Source organism: Scyliorhinus torazame, chromosome 9, assembly GCF_047496885.1.
Source record: "Scyliorhinus torazame isolate Kashiwa2021f chromosome 9, sScyTor2.1, whole genome shotgun sequence".
NCBI lineage: Eukaryota > Metazoa > Chordata > Chondrichthyes > Carcharhiniformes > Scyliorhinidae > Scyliorhinus > Scyliorhinus torazame.
This window is the reverse complement of record NC_092715.1, coordinates 134,293,832-134,309,565: the sequence shown is the minus strand read 5'-3', so window position 1 is coordinate 134,309,565 and position 15,734 is coordinate 134,293,832. Positions and strand designations below refer to the sequence as shown.

Below are 15,734 nucleotides of genomic sequence, written 5' to 3'. Positions count from 1 at the left end.
GATTTGGATATTGCTGGCTAATCCAGCATTTATTGACCATTCCTAATTGCCCTTGGAAAGGTGGTGGTGAGATACCTTCTTGAAATGCTTTGTATGTTGTAGGTACACCTACAGTGCGGTTAGGGAGGAAGTTCCAGGATTTGACCCAGTGACAGTAAAGAAATGACAATATATTTCCAAGTCAGGATGGTGGGTGGCTTCAAGGGGAACCTCCAGGTTGTGACCTTGTCCTTCTAGATGGTAGCAGTTGTGGGTTTGGAAGGTGCTGCCTGTGAAACCTTGTTGTGAACCTTGTTGGCAGAAAACACTGCTACCACAGTGATGGAGCGAATGAATGTTTGTGGAAGGGGTGCTAATCAAGCAGGCTGCTTTGTCCTGGATGGTGTTGCGCCTTTTCAATGTTGGAGCTATACACTACCAGGCAAGTGGAGGGTATCCTATCACACTCCTGACTTGTGCCTTGTAGATGGTATTGAGGGGGTGAATTACTCACTGCAGGATTCCTAGCCTCTTACCTGCTCTTGTAGCCACAATATTTATATGGCTAGTCCAGTTCAGTTTCTGGTGAATGGTAACTCCCCAGGGTGTTGATGGTGGGGGATTCAGCCATTGCAATGCTATTGAGTGTCAAGGGATGAATGTTAGATTCTCTCTTGTAAGAGATGATTATTGCCTCGCACTTGTATGGCACAAATGTTACTTGCCACTTGTCAGCCCAATCCTGGATATTGTCCAAGCCTTGCTGCATTTGGATATGAACTTCTTCAGTATCTCAGGAGTTCTTAATTATGCTGAACATTGTGCAATCATCAGCTAACATCCCCACTTCTGACCTTACGATGGAAGGAAGGTCATTGATGAAGCAGTTGCTGCCTCACGGCACCAAGGTTCGATCCCGACTCTGGGTCACTGCCCATGTTTGCGTGGATTTCGCCCACACAACCCAATGATGTGCAGGGTAGGTGAATTGGCCAAGTTAAATTGCCCCTTCATTGGAAAAAATTAATTGGGTACTCTAAAATTTTTTACAAATTGATGAAGCAGCTGAGGATGGTTGGGCCGAGGACACTACCCCGAGGAACTCCTCAGGGATGTCCTAGAATTGAGATGATTAACCTCCAACAACCACAGCCATCAACCTACATGACTGTGAACCTAAAGCTGGAAAGGCTGATTAAGTTGGATAGTTTTTCTTCAGCTGTTACAAACATAGGCGTTGAATCACCTATTTCCATGTACATTTCCTATGTTTCTAAGTTAGAGTGGGAGATCAAGAAAGGCCCTAATATATGCATCTTAAACTTCATGAACATTTTGAAATGGATTCAGCCAGCTATTGTATGAACTCAAACAATGGAATCACTTTATACATAAAACAGAAAGTGCTGGAAAACCCAGTCAGTCTGGCAACATCTGTGGCGAGCGAAACATAGTTAATGAGTTAATGTGGATAAAAGTAAATGTCTTCAGCCAGAGGGTGGTGAATCTGTGGAACTCTTTGCCGCAGAAGGCTGTGGAGGCCAAATCACTGAGTGTCTTTAAGACCGAGATAGATAGGTTTTTGATTAATAAGGGGATCAGGGGTTGTGGGGAGAAGACAGGAGAATGTGGATGAGAAAATATCAGCCATGATTGAATGGCGGAGCAGACTCGATGGGCTTAGTGGCCTAATTCTGCTCCTTTGTCTTATGGTCTTACTGTGGATGCTGGAATCTGAATCCAAAAGAGAAAATGCTGGAAAATGCTGGAAAATGCTGGAAAAGCTTTGACAAAGAGTCATCTGGACTCGAAACGTAAGACATCCCTACTCCTATACTCAAATCCTCTCGCTATGAAGGCCAGCATGCCATTAGCTTTCTTCACCACCTGCTCTACCTGCTGCATGCCAACCTAACGTTTCGAGTCCAGATGACCCTTTGTCAAATCCAACAAAGTTAATGTTGCAGGTCCAATATGATTTTTCAGAACATCTTACAATGTTTTCTAGTCTGCTTGGGGCTAGACTTCTCTCGTTCAGTTGTTGTGTGTCATTAATATGAAGGTAACGTGAAGAAAGTAACATATTTGCCTTTATTTGGTGCTTAACAAACCAAAAAAGAAGCATTAATGTCTATCTATGTATATTAAACCGGATTCCTTCCCAAAACGAGGGTAAGACAATGAGCAAAAGTTAAAAATTGTTCGATTACTGCTAATGCACAAAATTATTACACTTAATGAAAGTTCATGTTGTTACTTGATTTGCGAATGCAGAAGTATATAAACCTATTGTTTGTCAAGTAACAATGAAGTACCCATTGAATTCAAGCATTGTAATTGCTTTGAGGATATATTTCCCACTCCTTGAAAAGCATGGTGGGAAAGTTAGAATTTACTTGTCATCTGGTTGTAAATGAATCGTGTGAAGATAAAAGAAACAGAACAAAAGGAAAACAGGAAACTTAGATGAATGTAAATTCCTGAGTTTGGAACACTTACAGCTAGTTGTAAACAGGAAATATGACTTTTCGTTGTGGCATGTTGCCGCTTGTTTCTACAATGCTCTCCTTCATATTTTTGGGTCATGTCATCAAGCTGTTGTTGCCTGTATAATACATAATTAACAGAATGTGTTTTGGAAACTGAGTAACATTCTTGGTAGGAAAGAAGTGTCACTTGAAATATGAATAGCCACAGGCCGTTAACATAGCATGTTGTTGCAGAAATATTCTGTTTGATGTGAACTCTTCTCAGTTCCAGAACAGTTCTTTTAGATTGAGAAATTCCACGTTAATCCGCTATTTTAAAGAGGGAAACCATGGTATTATCGACCAGTCATCCTGATATCTGTTGTTGGGAAATAGGAATAGAGGGCGGGATTCTACGGGAATCGGCGGGGCAGGCAACTCCGGCGCGAAGGAGTGGCGTGCACCACTCCGGCGTCGGGACGACCTGAAGGTGCGGAATCCTCCACATTTTCAGGGGCTAGGCCGGCGGCGGAGAGGTTTGCGCCGCGCCGGCCGGCGCGGAAGGGGCTTGGCGCCACGCCAACTAGCACAGAAGGGCCTCCGCCGGCCGGCGCAGGTTGGTGCATGCACGGGAGGGCCGGTGCTTGCTGGCATCATCCCAGCACATGCACAGGGGGGGTTCATCTCCACGTCAGCCATCGCGGAGGAATAGCAGCCGACGCGAAGGAATAGAGTGCCCCCACGGCTGAGGCCCGCCCGCGGATCGGTGGGCCCTGATCGCAGGCCAGACCACTGTGGGGGCACCTCCCTGGGCCAGATCACCTTGCGCACCCCCCCCCCCCCCGAGGACCCCGGAGGCCCCCGCGCAGCCAGGTCCCGCCGGTAGGTACCTGTTGTAATTTACGCCGGCGGGACCGGCCTAAAACGGGCGTCCACTCCGCCCATCGCGGGCCAGAGAATCGCTGGGGGGCCCGCTGCCAGCAGCCGCCGACCGGTGCGGCGCGATTCCCACTCCCGCCAAATCCCCGGCGGCGGAGAATTCGGCAGCCGGCGGTGGCGGGATTCACGCCGCCGCCACGGCGATTCTACGACCTAGCGGGGGGTCGGAGAATCCCGCCCAGAGTGCTTGAACACCTTGAAAATTTTTAGTTGAATAGAGCGAACCAGCACAGATTTGTAAATTTTAAGTCCTGCTTGACAAATATACAGCAAGATTCTCTGTTCCTGAGACTAAGTGTTGACGCAAGGGCAGGATTCTTGGACTTCTGCGACAGCAAAACTGGAGTTACAAATGGACTGATTCAGTGACTGTTGAGGGGCTAGCACCTGCGCAAGGTGCAACACGGTTGATTCCAAGGGAAAATGATGTTGGATTCGCCGGGGTCAGGATTGACACTCAAAGGGCTGACGAGCCGCATATTAGCACTCCACTCCCTACACACACTCATCCCAGCCAACAAAATGGCACTGGTTGTGCTGGAGCCTGCCCATCCCACTGATGGGTCAGCTGGAGCCAGAGGACACCTAGGGTGGTGGCCAGGGGGACACCCATACGACCCATGACCCTAGGTTCACAGTGCGCAGTCAGCAGTGATGGTATTCCATGCCTGTCCACCCTGACTCCACAGCCCACCTCCTGCTACTCCCCCCCCCGGCCCTGGCAGAAGCACCTTGCCAGCGGCACAACTGTCAGCAAACTATGGCGACGTTGGACACTTTCCGTACCCCCTCCCTCTCTCTCATCAGCCACAGCGCTTTTGGCGCCATTTTTAAAAGTACAAGTGAACCTCGCCGCCGGGAATTTCACCCAGTGGAGGTGGACAATCGCAGAGGCCCCGGAGAATACCAGATCCGGCTCGCTAATGATATGCCAAGGGTGTTTACTGTACATGCAGAGTGGAACACATTGACGCCGCTGTCGAGGCACTGGAGAATTGTGATTTGGCGTGAAACCGGCACCTGCCACGTTTTAAAGCTGATTCTCCGCCCAATCACGTTTCCTGATTTCGGCGTCGGTCGCTGGAGAAACCCGTCATGACATTTTTTCTTGAAGAGGTGATTAAAATAGTGGACTGGGGAATGTACAATTTTATACGATCTTCCAGGTGGCATTTGATAAAATCCCTGAAAACAGCCTGTTAGTTAAGTTTGTAGCTCATGGAATTCAAGCAGAATTGCTGCTTAAGAAACTGGCTGAATGGAAGGAGATTGAGTGGGCAGTAGCTAAAACAATGATTTAAGTGATGACAAGTGTGAGCTCACACACTTTGGATATAAAGGGATAGATCAGAGCAATTACTAAATGATGAAAAGATAGAAATAGCGCAGGTTCAAAGAGTCCATGTACATCGATTATTAATGAAAGGTACAAAAGGTAATCAAAAAGGCTAGTGGAATGCTGGCCTAGTGGACTAGAGATTAATTTTATGCTGGCTGGTGGTGGGTAAGAGTCTGACTTTGAAGTGGGTGGATCGCTGATTCCCACCCTCACCTTTGAAAGTACCCTATAACCCCTCTTTTGTCCAATTAATGGTCATCTGGTGGAAAGCCAGCAACAGCACAAAGTATGGGCAGCCCCCCCCCAATTGAGAATGAAAAGATGATACCCAGGGTCAAAAGGGGTAGATCATGAACCAGAGGTCTGTCACGTTCACCCATTTAAAGGCACTCGTGGCATGAACTGTGGCAGCTGCATCAGAAATCATAGAATCACCTCTTGAGATCTGCCAGGCTGATGCTTTTTCATAAGACTATTAAGTCCTTTGAAGTATTGCAGGAGGTAACAGTTTGGTTTTAAATTTTGATGGCCTTTGTGCTGGTAGTGAATCATTCAGAACCTTTGCTAGGTAGGAAAGGATATTCAAATACATCTGACCCATAATCCTTATGAATAGCAAGTGTTTGGGAGAAGACTCAAATTTAGCCCTTTAACTCCACAGACAGAGGACAGAGTGCAGCCATGAGCTGGTCAGGGTTCCAGACATAGAATGGTCCACAGTTTGATGATAACTCTCTGCGAGGAGATCCTCTTGCTGGAAGAAGGGAAGAATCTCCTTGCCAGACAAAGCCAGTCTGGATGGAGGTCAGCGTCGAGGTCAACAGCTGTGGAGTCAGCCAGAGAAGTTGGCTGCAATGCCAGAAAAAGCTCAATGACTTCTTGCTATCTGCCACGGTGGACCCTTTTTGGAAATGGACATAAATGGAAGAGTGTGAGGGTGTGAATTGGCTTGAATATGGGGCTGCATACTTTACTGCCCAAGTGTGAAAGGTGTCATGTTGCACTCATGACACTCTGAATGGCAATGGGGATTTGGAGGAGATTCTTTTGAACTGGAACATTGTTGGCTGGCAAGGATGTTGGTTCCTAAAAGGTTTGTGTTGGTCACACATTTGATGACTTTATTTCAGCATATCATAGACATTACAATGTCCTTTTTCATTCCCAGGAGAAGAGGGCGTACAATGACAGGGAAAAGGTCATGATTGGTGCTGGTCAGCTCAACCAGACCATCCTCACCCTGTTAGACATGGAGGTCATGGAGCCAGAGGCCCATTGCTGGGGTAAATCTATTGTCTGAGGTGAGATTGGAGGCAAGTGATGATACGCTAAGGGTGCAAGTCCTCTCCTGCAAACTGTACTTAAGAAGGTGTGGGGTCCACTGTCTTGGAAACTGGAGAGGCTGTTGGCAAGGTGGCATTGATGTGGAAGCTTGCACAATTTGGGGAGGATGGCCTGTTTAACTGTGGAATGGTCCAATGTTCAAATAGTGTCTTCCACCTGCTAATGGTGCCATGTGTGTTCTGAGGAAGTATGTCTCTCTGAACTCATCTTAAATGAAGATGGTGCCCCTCATTATCCTTACTTTTCTTTCTCCAAATTTCTCCTGCCTGACATTCGCATTATGGGAGACCAGCCTGTTGATGTTGGCTGTATGACCAACATTATCATGCCAGATGTGTGGGATGGCAGCAGTCCTGATTTCCAAACACAAAACCCAACTCTTAAATATAAATGGATTGAAGTTATGCTATATGTGTACAAAGACAAAATGGACCACCTTGATTACTGTGGCCACACCTCAATTATGTGAGCCACGGCATGGTGGCACAGTGGTTAGCACTGCTGCCTCACAGCACCAGGGACCCGGGTTCAATTCCACCCTTGAGTGACTGTCTGTGTGGAGTTTGCACTTCCTCCCCGTGTCAGCGTGGGTTTCCTCCGGTTGCTCTGGTTTCCTCCCACAGTCCAAAGGTGTGTAGGTTAGGTGGATTGGCCATGATAAATTGCCCCTTAGTGTCCAGGGTTGTACAGGTTGGGTTACGGACTTGCGGGTATATGGTGGACTGGATCGGTGCAGACCCGATGGGCTGAATGGTCTCCTTCTGCATTGTAGGGATACAAGCTGGGCTTGTATCTGTCAGAGTTTAGAAGAGTAAATGTTGATTGAAACATATAAAATCCTGAGGAATCTTGACAGGGTACATGTGAAGAAGATATTTTCTCTTATGGAAGAATCTAGAATTAGGGATCGCTGTTTAAAAATAACAGGTCACTCATTCAAGACTGAGATGAGGCAGTATTTCTCTGTCAGAGACTCTTAAGTCTTTGGAACTCTCTTCCTGAAAGGAAGCAGAATCTTTAAATATTTTTAAGGTAGAGGTGGATAGATTCTTGGTAAGCAAGAGGTGATAGGTTATAAGGGGTAGGCGGGATGCAAATTTGAGGTTACTATCAGAATAATCATGCTCTTACTAAATGGCGGACCAGGTTTAAGGGACTGAATGGCCTACTCCTGCTCCTTGCCAACAGTACATGCCAAACACTATCACAATATAAACCATGTGTAAAGGTATATTTTCCGATTCATTTGGTACAAGCCTGGATGGATGATAGTACTCTGCTGCTGAAAATGCTATATAGTGAGATAGAATAACTGGTCATAGTGCATCCAGCTGTCAGTGAATAGTGTGAAATTGGACTTAAAATGTGAAATGGGCCTAAAACTGTACTAGATAAAAAACTGTGAAAAAGATGAATGTACTAAACCTCTGGGCCTGACAGCTGAACACATCCTGTGACAGTGGCAGCAGAGATTGTCACCAAATGTTATTCAACTATAAAGTATGTCCTGAGCTATTACTCTGGGAGACAGCCTCAGTGAACACTTACGGCAGCTGTAACGTCGTCTGAAATTCAGCTTTAGATGGATCTTCTGCAGGGTTCACTGTGAAATCTGAAACAGTACTTTTTCCATTGTCTTGAAAGGCATTCACGCTGGCCTTATCATACACAGAGTTATTGAAGCTGATCGTTGTTCTCTCATAGGATAACTGGTCAAAGGATGATACAGCACACTCCCTCCCGTCAGTATTTAACAAGGCACGAAGGACTTTGGGTCAAGAACACAGCAGTAAGAAGCAAAATAAACAGGAAAATACAATATACTTTGTCAATCACTCTAGCTTTATTTAACTTAAAGCAGTTTCTCTTGAGCTAAAAATAAACATAGGTGGCCCTGCAGACTACAATAGATTTCAGCGTATTAGTCAGCCCTGCTTATAAGATGACCGCACTCAACTGATTCCATTCTATTCAGTTTAGCCAGAAAATCACCTCCAAAGCCTTCTGTTCCCAAACATGAAATCCTGAACATATGCCCCTGATGTCCCTAAGGATTCAGTGCCAAAAATCATGGTTTAGCATATACTTACCGTATAAGTCAACCCCTTTTTCAGTTACAAAATGCCATACTTACATTCATCATCAACCTCACCTTTTCACCCCACAAATGCAGGTTTTACTCGACTGCAATATGATGCCTGGGATCAATCAGGCAATACATGGTTTTGAGAAGATATGTGGGAACTCCCACACAGAGAAGACTGCACATGGCATGGCGAGTGACGAACAGAAATGGGTCCTCCAGCAAAATGAATGAAGTACAAAGCTGCTTTCAAGTTCAAGGCTGTATTTTTTGCTAACTCGTCAAATAACTGTGCTGCAGTGGGGGAATTTGGGTGAGAATGGAGAAGGAAGAATCTGCCCTAAAGAAGATGCCCAAGACCAAATGTGCCAGGAACCAGCCACTGGCCTGGTATTGAGAAGCATGTAATAGCCTCAAAAATTGTCAGAATGGTTACATCGTCACCAGAAATATCTGTAGACACACTGAAGTGGGCCTAAAGGAAGCCCAATAAAACCATGAGTTCAGCAAAGATTTCAGACCAACATCTAATTGGTGTAGCCACTTTATGGAACAAAACATTCCAGTGTTGTGACACAAGACAAAGATCACTCACAGACTCAAAATAACTCGGTGCCAAAATGACCAGTTTCCAGCAATTTACAAGACAGTGGCAAAAACACCAGTGTAAAGTGAGGAAACTCTGTTTATAGTATTGCTAACATTTTTCTTATATCCATGAATAGTAGAAATTATACCCATTGTGCTTTTTTAAGATAGTGACTGAAAGATTTGGTTGCATAATGTCTGTATTTTCAGTATTATAGGTGTAGATTTGGTTCTAAAATAACTTTTGTGGCACATGTGCATACTTCTGGTGTAAGGCTCTCTGGACCCCATCTTGGGTAGGGCATGAATGCAGACACAGAGAGCCTGTGCTAAAAGTATGCAGAAGGGCAGCACGGTAGCACAATGGTTAGCACTGTTGCTTCACAGCACCTGGGTCCTGGGTTCGGTTCCCAGCTTGGGTCACTGTCTTTGCGAAGTCTCCATGTTCTCTCCATGTCTGCAGGTGTTTCCTCCGGGTGCTCCGGTTTCCTCTCACAAGTCCCGAGAGACGTGTTTGTTAGGTGAATTGGATATTCTGAATTCTTCCTCAGTTTACCCGAACAAGCACCGGAGTGTGGCCACTAGGGGATTTTCACAGTAACTTCATTGCAGTGTTAAAGTAAGCGTACAGTGCTAACCATTGTGCTACCGTGCTGCCCTTCTGCATACTTCTAGCACAGGCTCTCTGTGTCTGCATTCATGCCCTACCCAAGATGGGGTCCAGAGAGCCTTACACCAGAAGTATGCACATGTGCCACAAAAGTTATTTTAGAACCAAATCTACACCTATAATACTGAAAATACAGACATTATGCAACCAAATCTTTCAGTCACTATCTTAAAAAAGCACAATAAAGATTATAAAAATAAGTAGGCAGATCGTAATGATAACTTGAAAGAGAACAGCAGATTCATAATTCAGTGTGCCACAGTCACTCCCTTGTGCTGGCCCTCAGTATTCCTAGCAATGTGTTGGTGGGTGGATTACTGGACTGCTATGAGGCCCTGCAAGCCCCTTTCCACACTGGTATTGGCAACTATGTTGGCGGTCTTCTGAGCCTTCCTTGCAGGAATCTAAGTTTGCATGACTTCATGGACTTCCGCTGCACCCAGACATTGGATGGTTTATTTTGGTGCTGCAATGGAAACTGAGACACCGGGCATTAAGACAATACATCATCGCTAAGTTTGTGGGTGTTCTCATGAAGTTGACAAGCACTTCCACATTCTGTGCAAAACCCTGAAGCAATTTGATGTTGGATTCCTCCATGTTCCTTGACAGACCGCTTTCTGGCACCTGACAATTCACATGCATTTCACTGGCCCAGAACTTCCAATCTCTGAGTGGTTGCACCCTAGAAGTACCACGGAAACTGCTCTGAGGGACTCAGACCACCCCACCTCGACTATCCTCCTGACCGTTCCCCAACCACCCTCCCAATCTCCTGAGCCTCCCTGCCCCAACCAACTGACCCTCCTCCCTCGACCACCTGACCCCCTCAACAGGACCACCTTACCCCCACTCTGATATCCCTCACTCCTCACCCACTTACCTTGCATACTTACCTTTTCCCTGGCTTCTCAAAGAGGCTGGGGCCTTTATATTTACCACTTTACAGCAGCTGCTGCTGTAAAAAGGACATGCAGCTTCACTTCCCCCAACGCTGCTGCCTGCACTAGAAGGACTCTGGGGCTGCGCTGCACATTTCGCACCAGGCCTGGTTCATAGGCCCGGCGAGAAATGTACAGTACCAGACTAAGGTTCGTAAAAAGGAGCAGAATGGCAATCTGACTGATTGCCACTCTACAGTAGTTCTGGCTCATTCTTCTTCTCCAGGCCATCCCACCAAAGTCCTCACCCGAGTCCTTTGCAACAAGACTCACATGTGACCTCACTCTCTGGCTAGCCGATACCTTTGCTATCCTTGTCTCCCACCTTGAATGCAGGGCCCTTCTGCCCAATATCCATCACATGTAAATCTGACCTCTAAGCTATCCCCTAAAATATGCTTAATGTCAGTATCTGTGCTGGTGGCTTTGAGTGTGAGATTGCATCATGATGTTTCTTCATCATTACTGACTTCCTGATCTTCCACCTTTTTTTCTTTGACCACACGCTGACCTGGTTGCAGTTCTTTGATATCTTAAGGAGAAAGGCTTACAGATAGGGTTGTGCTGAGTGAAGGGGAGGAAGGGAGGCAATGTAAGCTTTCATAATCTGTGACTTGTAAATCAGAAAAGATCACAGTATGAGGGGAAGGTGGGATGTGAGGAGGATTAGGCATGTGCATACAGTCATCTTCAATGGTTTGAGCCCCGCCGGTAGCTACAACCTCAGTTACACCAACCATCTTCTTCTCCGTGAACATACTGTCATGCCTGTACCTCCCTGTTTCGCACTGCGGCATCCAGTTCTGCAAGTTAGAGGGAAGTCAGTGGGTGTGGTGAAACTTGTTTGGGTGATATGATGGTCATGGTTGAAAATTGCTGCGAGATGTGAGGCTTGCAGTAGTGCTAAGTGTGCAAGGTTGAGATGAAGGTTTGCATATTGGGTATGAGTCACGATTGCTAGAGATTGATTGGTTAATGATATGGCTCTGATGAATTGAAAAGTGCAAAAGGTTAGTAATGCAGAAGGTAGGATGTAACATTTGAAGATGCATTCATTGCCCTTGACAATTTGTGTTAGTTCATCAAACTTCTTGCAGCACTACATCCAGGTCATCGGGGCTAGACTGTGGCTACTGACTTGCCATTTGCCATTGGGCCCTCTGACTTTAGAATATCTGTCTGGAGGGTCTCCTCTCCACCTCTGCAACAAGAACTCCAGTTGTGCATCAGAGAACCTTGGGGAGCATTATGGAATAGGAAAAACCCTGTTGCAGCATTAGTCATTCTTCATTTAGGTCAGGTTCTCTCCCCCTGTCACTTCCTGCATCTTCTCCAGCAGTCTGGTTTTAAGATTTGCGAGCCCTTAACAGCACATTTAGCACTGGGCTAATCATTTAAATAGATAGGTAGCATGAAATTTGCATGCTGCCTGCATCGGAAGCAGTAGATATATGTTAATCACACATTGCATCCCATGCCAGTTTTTGCTAGCTATCCAATTTTTCCCTTTTTTATTCCAGCAAGCTTCATATACACAGTAGAATTACCAACAGAATTTACCTAATTACAATTCTGTACATGGATGCCAGTGGTTACTGCACTGTTTGCAAGTAGGTGGTGTCAGTGTCATGCTTTATTGTTTTATGTAGATTTAGCTATAGTCTCAAAATTAATGACGCTATATAATTATTCTGCTTATTTTTTGAAGCTTGAGCGATCCATCAAAAAAGCTTGAATTTGTCCATGGTAACTGAGAATCCCAAATAAAAGCAATTATTCCCAATGAAAGAATATTGCTTTAGCAATCAATTAAGCTTAGCTTTTTGATCTAATAGAATGCAGTGACACAGAAAGGTATAACAAATTGCAAAGTCAAACCCCTGAACGTGTATCATACGAGCTTTCATTGACAATAAATGATGTGTGATTACAGTAAGCAGCACTGAGGGAGGCAAGCTTGGCAGATTCTTCCTCTAGGCACTGCTACCATGGCTTTGTGCCATATTATACTCCTACCTGTCAAGACCTCATTTAGGATACACTGACTGCTACTGGCCATGAGGCGAACCTGGGCTAAGACATCCACATCTGGGCTGTATCTCACCACTGTAATCTCCCGAAATGCCTGAGCAGCAGAGATCATTTCTGTAATGATTAACAGGATGTGTTATAAATTGTTTTGTTTGATGTTTTCTGTAATCACTGCAGCAGTAGAACCTCTCCTACACAAACTGCTTTCACTGACATATTAGCCAAGAGCTTTATCTAAAGAAAAAACGTTTCGAAACAGATAGGGAAAGCATCACATTTATAATGAATTGTCATACCTCAGGGATTAATGAACATAGTACACAGGGTTGCATCTTGCACTTGTACCTGTCTATTAAATTTAGAATAAAGTACCCAAAAATGAGTTCAAGTCTGTAATTCAACCAAGGGGTGTATGTGATGACAGAAATTACAAGAGCAAAACTTAGTCAGCTTTCATGAAATGGAGTCTTGCAGATCACTAAAAATATTTGCTATTTTATGAAATGTGTACAGTTTTGATGCATAAAATTATAATTTTCAAAATGTAATTTTCTTGTGATACAATGAAGCCACATTTTGCCTTAATTTTTACTACTTGGTGTGACATAGGGCCAAAGGTATACAACATGTATCGATATATGTCAGGATCTGAAACATTGGAAGTTTTCTTGGCCAGTAATGTGCTAGTTGTTTTTTGGTTCTATCATATCCTCCCCTTTCCGTTTCTTCTTCTGAAGGCTGGAACTCTTCATGGTGTGTGGTCCCATAGGTGACAGCCAGTACCAGAATCTGACCCATCCTTATGTCATGCATCTACATATGTACATTTCCAGCCATGGTTAACTACATATTGAGACAACTCGCTGACTTTTCTCCTCGATATCCTGAGGCTGTTGTAGTGCTTGCAGTAATTGTGAAGCATTACAAAATGTTCTGTAACACTTACCTTTTCCGATAATTGTTTTAATGATGGATTCCTTAAACTCAACAACTTTCATGTACAATTTGATGTATTCCTTTGTCAATAATTGAATTATAAGGTCTGAAGTTAGTCTCAAATTGACTGATGTATCTGGTCTCAGAAGAGGTCCCTTTGTTCTAGCATAATGATCACAATCTGTAAGCATATGGATAATTACTGTTTCAAAAGAAAAGGAAAAGTTACCACTGTGTTGAAAATAGATTTACTGTCTTCAAAGGCTTCAGAATCATATAAAGAATCATTGTTTCATGCACGGAGTAAATTTATAGGCAGGGTACATTATGTGAATACACTTTCTCTATTTAACAATTTTCAGAAAGATGCAGTTCTTTCAGTTTTGTTGTGCTACTCTTAGACTGGGTGACATTTACAATATGGTAAATATTGAGCAGGTGGGAGAAAGAGATGAAATGGGTAGCATATTGAAGAGTAGGAACTTAATCAGGATTTTCACGACAGCAACAAAAGTGTGAAAGCAACACCATGGGGCTAGGAAGGCATTTGGTGCTAATTTATACGTTCATACTTTGAATTTACATTCTGGGCCAGAAACACAAAGGCCCATAATTTCCATTCTCTGATGGCCTTACCCAGAAAGCTTCCCACAAGTTGCGCTGAGGAACCTCTCAAAAGTCCCTATGCACTCATAATGTGAGAATTTCCCAGCATGCTTAGACTTCCATTGGGCAATTCCTTTGCATCCCAAACTTCCAAAGTTCTGAATTGGAGTTGGAGAGTTCAGATGGTTCTGACTTACTTACCAGAATAGTTACCCAGGAAAGGTTAGAAAGATTAAAATCAGTTCTAACTCCTGGGTAACTAAACTACTGACTGCCAACTACCCCTTCCACCTGCCTGACCCCTGACCACACCAGTGCGCCACTGCCCTCCTCACATGACTACCCCCCAACTGTCCCCAACCCTCCTGAACCCCAACCACCCGGGTATCCTCATCCGACTACCTCCCAACCCCTTACAAACCACCAGCACACGAAAACCTCTCCCCTGACCACCTGACCACCTCTCCTGAACCACACCAAACCTTTCCTCCTGATAATCCCCTGAACTCCTAACATCCCCCCCAGACCTGAGTCTGCCCCCTTCACCTAACTCACCATTGACTAACCATCCCATCCAACTACACCCCCTAACCATATCCTCCCAACCCCCTGACTACCCCCCAACTACACCCTTGTCCTCCCCGACCCATCCACCTGTCACTCTTCCCCCTTATCCACTTATCTTACACACTTACCTTCTCTCCACAGCTTCTCAAAGTAGTTTTGGTACATTACAATTTACCGGAGTGTGACAGCTATTGCCATAAAAAGGAGGCGTGGTTTAGCTTCGCCCAACACTCCTGCACTATGAAGGAGAACTTTACCTTCCACATTTCTGAGGAGACCTGGTTTGGATGTTTGGGCAAGAAATGTGGAGCTCTGGCGCAAGATAAGTAAATAGGAGTAGAGTGACAATCTGACAGTGGTTGCCATTTCTCGGAAGATTCAGCCCTAAATATACTTGTATTCAGATAATGTAGTACATTAGTATAAAATTATAAACCTTTTCAAAATGTTTCTGTGCAGAGAGTAGTCCGAGGTGATCCTGCAATGCTAATTTACTTTATATTGATATTGTTCTTTAGGCAGGTGCAATTTATTTGAGATTGGAAGGACTGGGTCATATTTTGGAAATTACTGGTAATATGGTGGGGGAGGGGTTGTACGGTTGAAGTTCTGTAGCAGTAGTCAGGATGTGGGGCAGAAAACAAATCAGGAGATAGAAAAGGCATGTAAAGAGGCAATATTACAATAATCATGGGGGACTTCAATATGCAGATGGACTGGGAAAATCAGGTTGGTAGTGGATCCCAAGAAAAGGAATTTGTGGAATGTCTAAGAGATGTTTTTTTGGAGCAGCTTGTGACAGAGCCTACTAGGGAACAGGCAATTCTGGATTTGGTGATGTGTAATGAGGCAGACTTGATCAGGTAACTTAAGGTGAAGGAACCTTAGGGAGCAGTGACCACAATATGATAGAATTTACCCTGCAGTTTGAGAGGGAGAAGCTGCAACCAGATGTAACGGGTAACTACAAAGACATGAAGGAGGAGCTGGCCAGAGTTGATTGGAAAAGGAGCCCATCAGGAAAGACAATGGAACAGCAATGGAAGGAGTTTTGGGGGGTAATTAGGGAGGCACAACAGAAATTCATCCCAAGGAGGAGGAAACATGCTAAGGGGAGGACAAGGCATCCATGGCTGATGAGGGATGTCAACGACAGCATAAAGGCTAAAGAAAAAGCATACAAAGTGGTGAGGATTAGTGGGAAGCCAGAGGATTGGGAAGCCTTTAAAAGCGAGCAGAGGAC

General features: G+C 44.8%; 1 protein-coding gene across 1 annotated transcript in view; it reads right to left on the bottom strand.

The window, feature by feature from the left end:
• LOC140429483 (uncharacterized) overlaps positions 1-15,734 on the bottom strand; it is a 313,043-nt gene that overhangs the window by 102,218 nt on the left and 195,091 nt on the right. Inside the window, exons 7-10 of the mRNA XM_072516535.1 lie at positions 13,329-13,499; positions 12,368-12,496; positions 7,618-7,837; positions 2,479-2,584 (exon numbers count right to left, since the gene is read on the bottom strand). Coding sequence (XP_072372636.1) covers positions 2,479-2,584; positions 7,618-7,837; positions 12,368-12,496; positions 13,329-13,499 — 626 coding nt within the window. The remainder of the gene's footprint in view (positions 1-2,478; positions 2,585-7,617; positions 7,838-12,367; positions 12,497-13,328; positions 13,500-15,734) is intronic.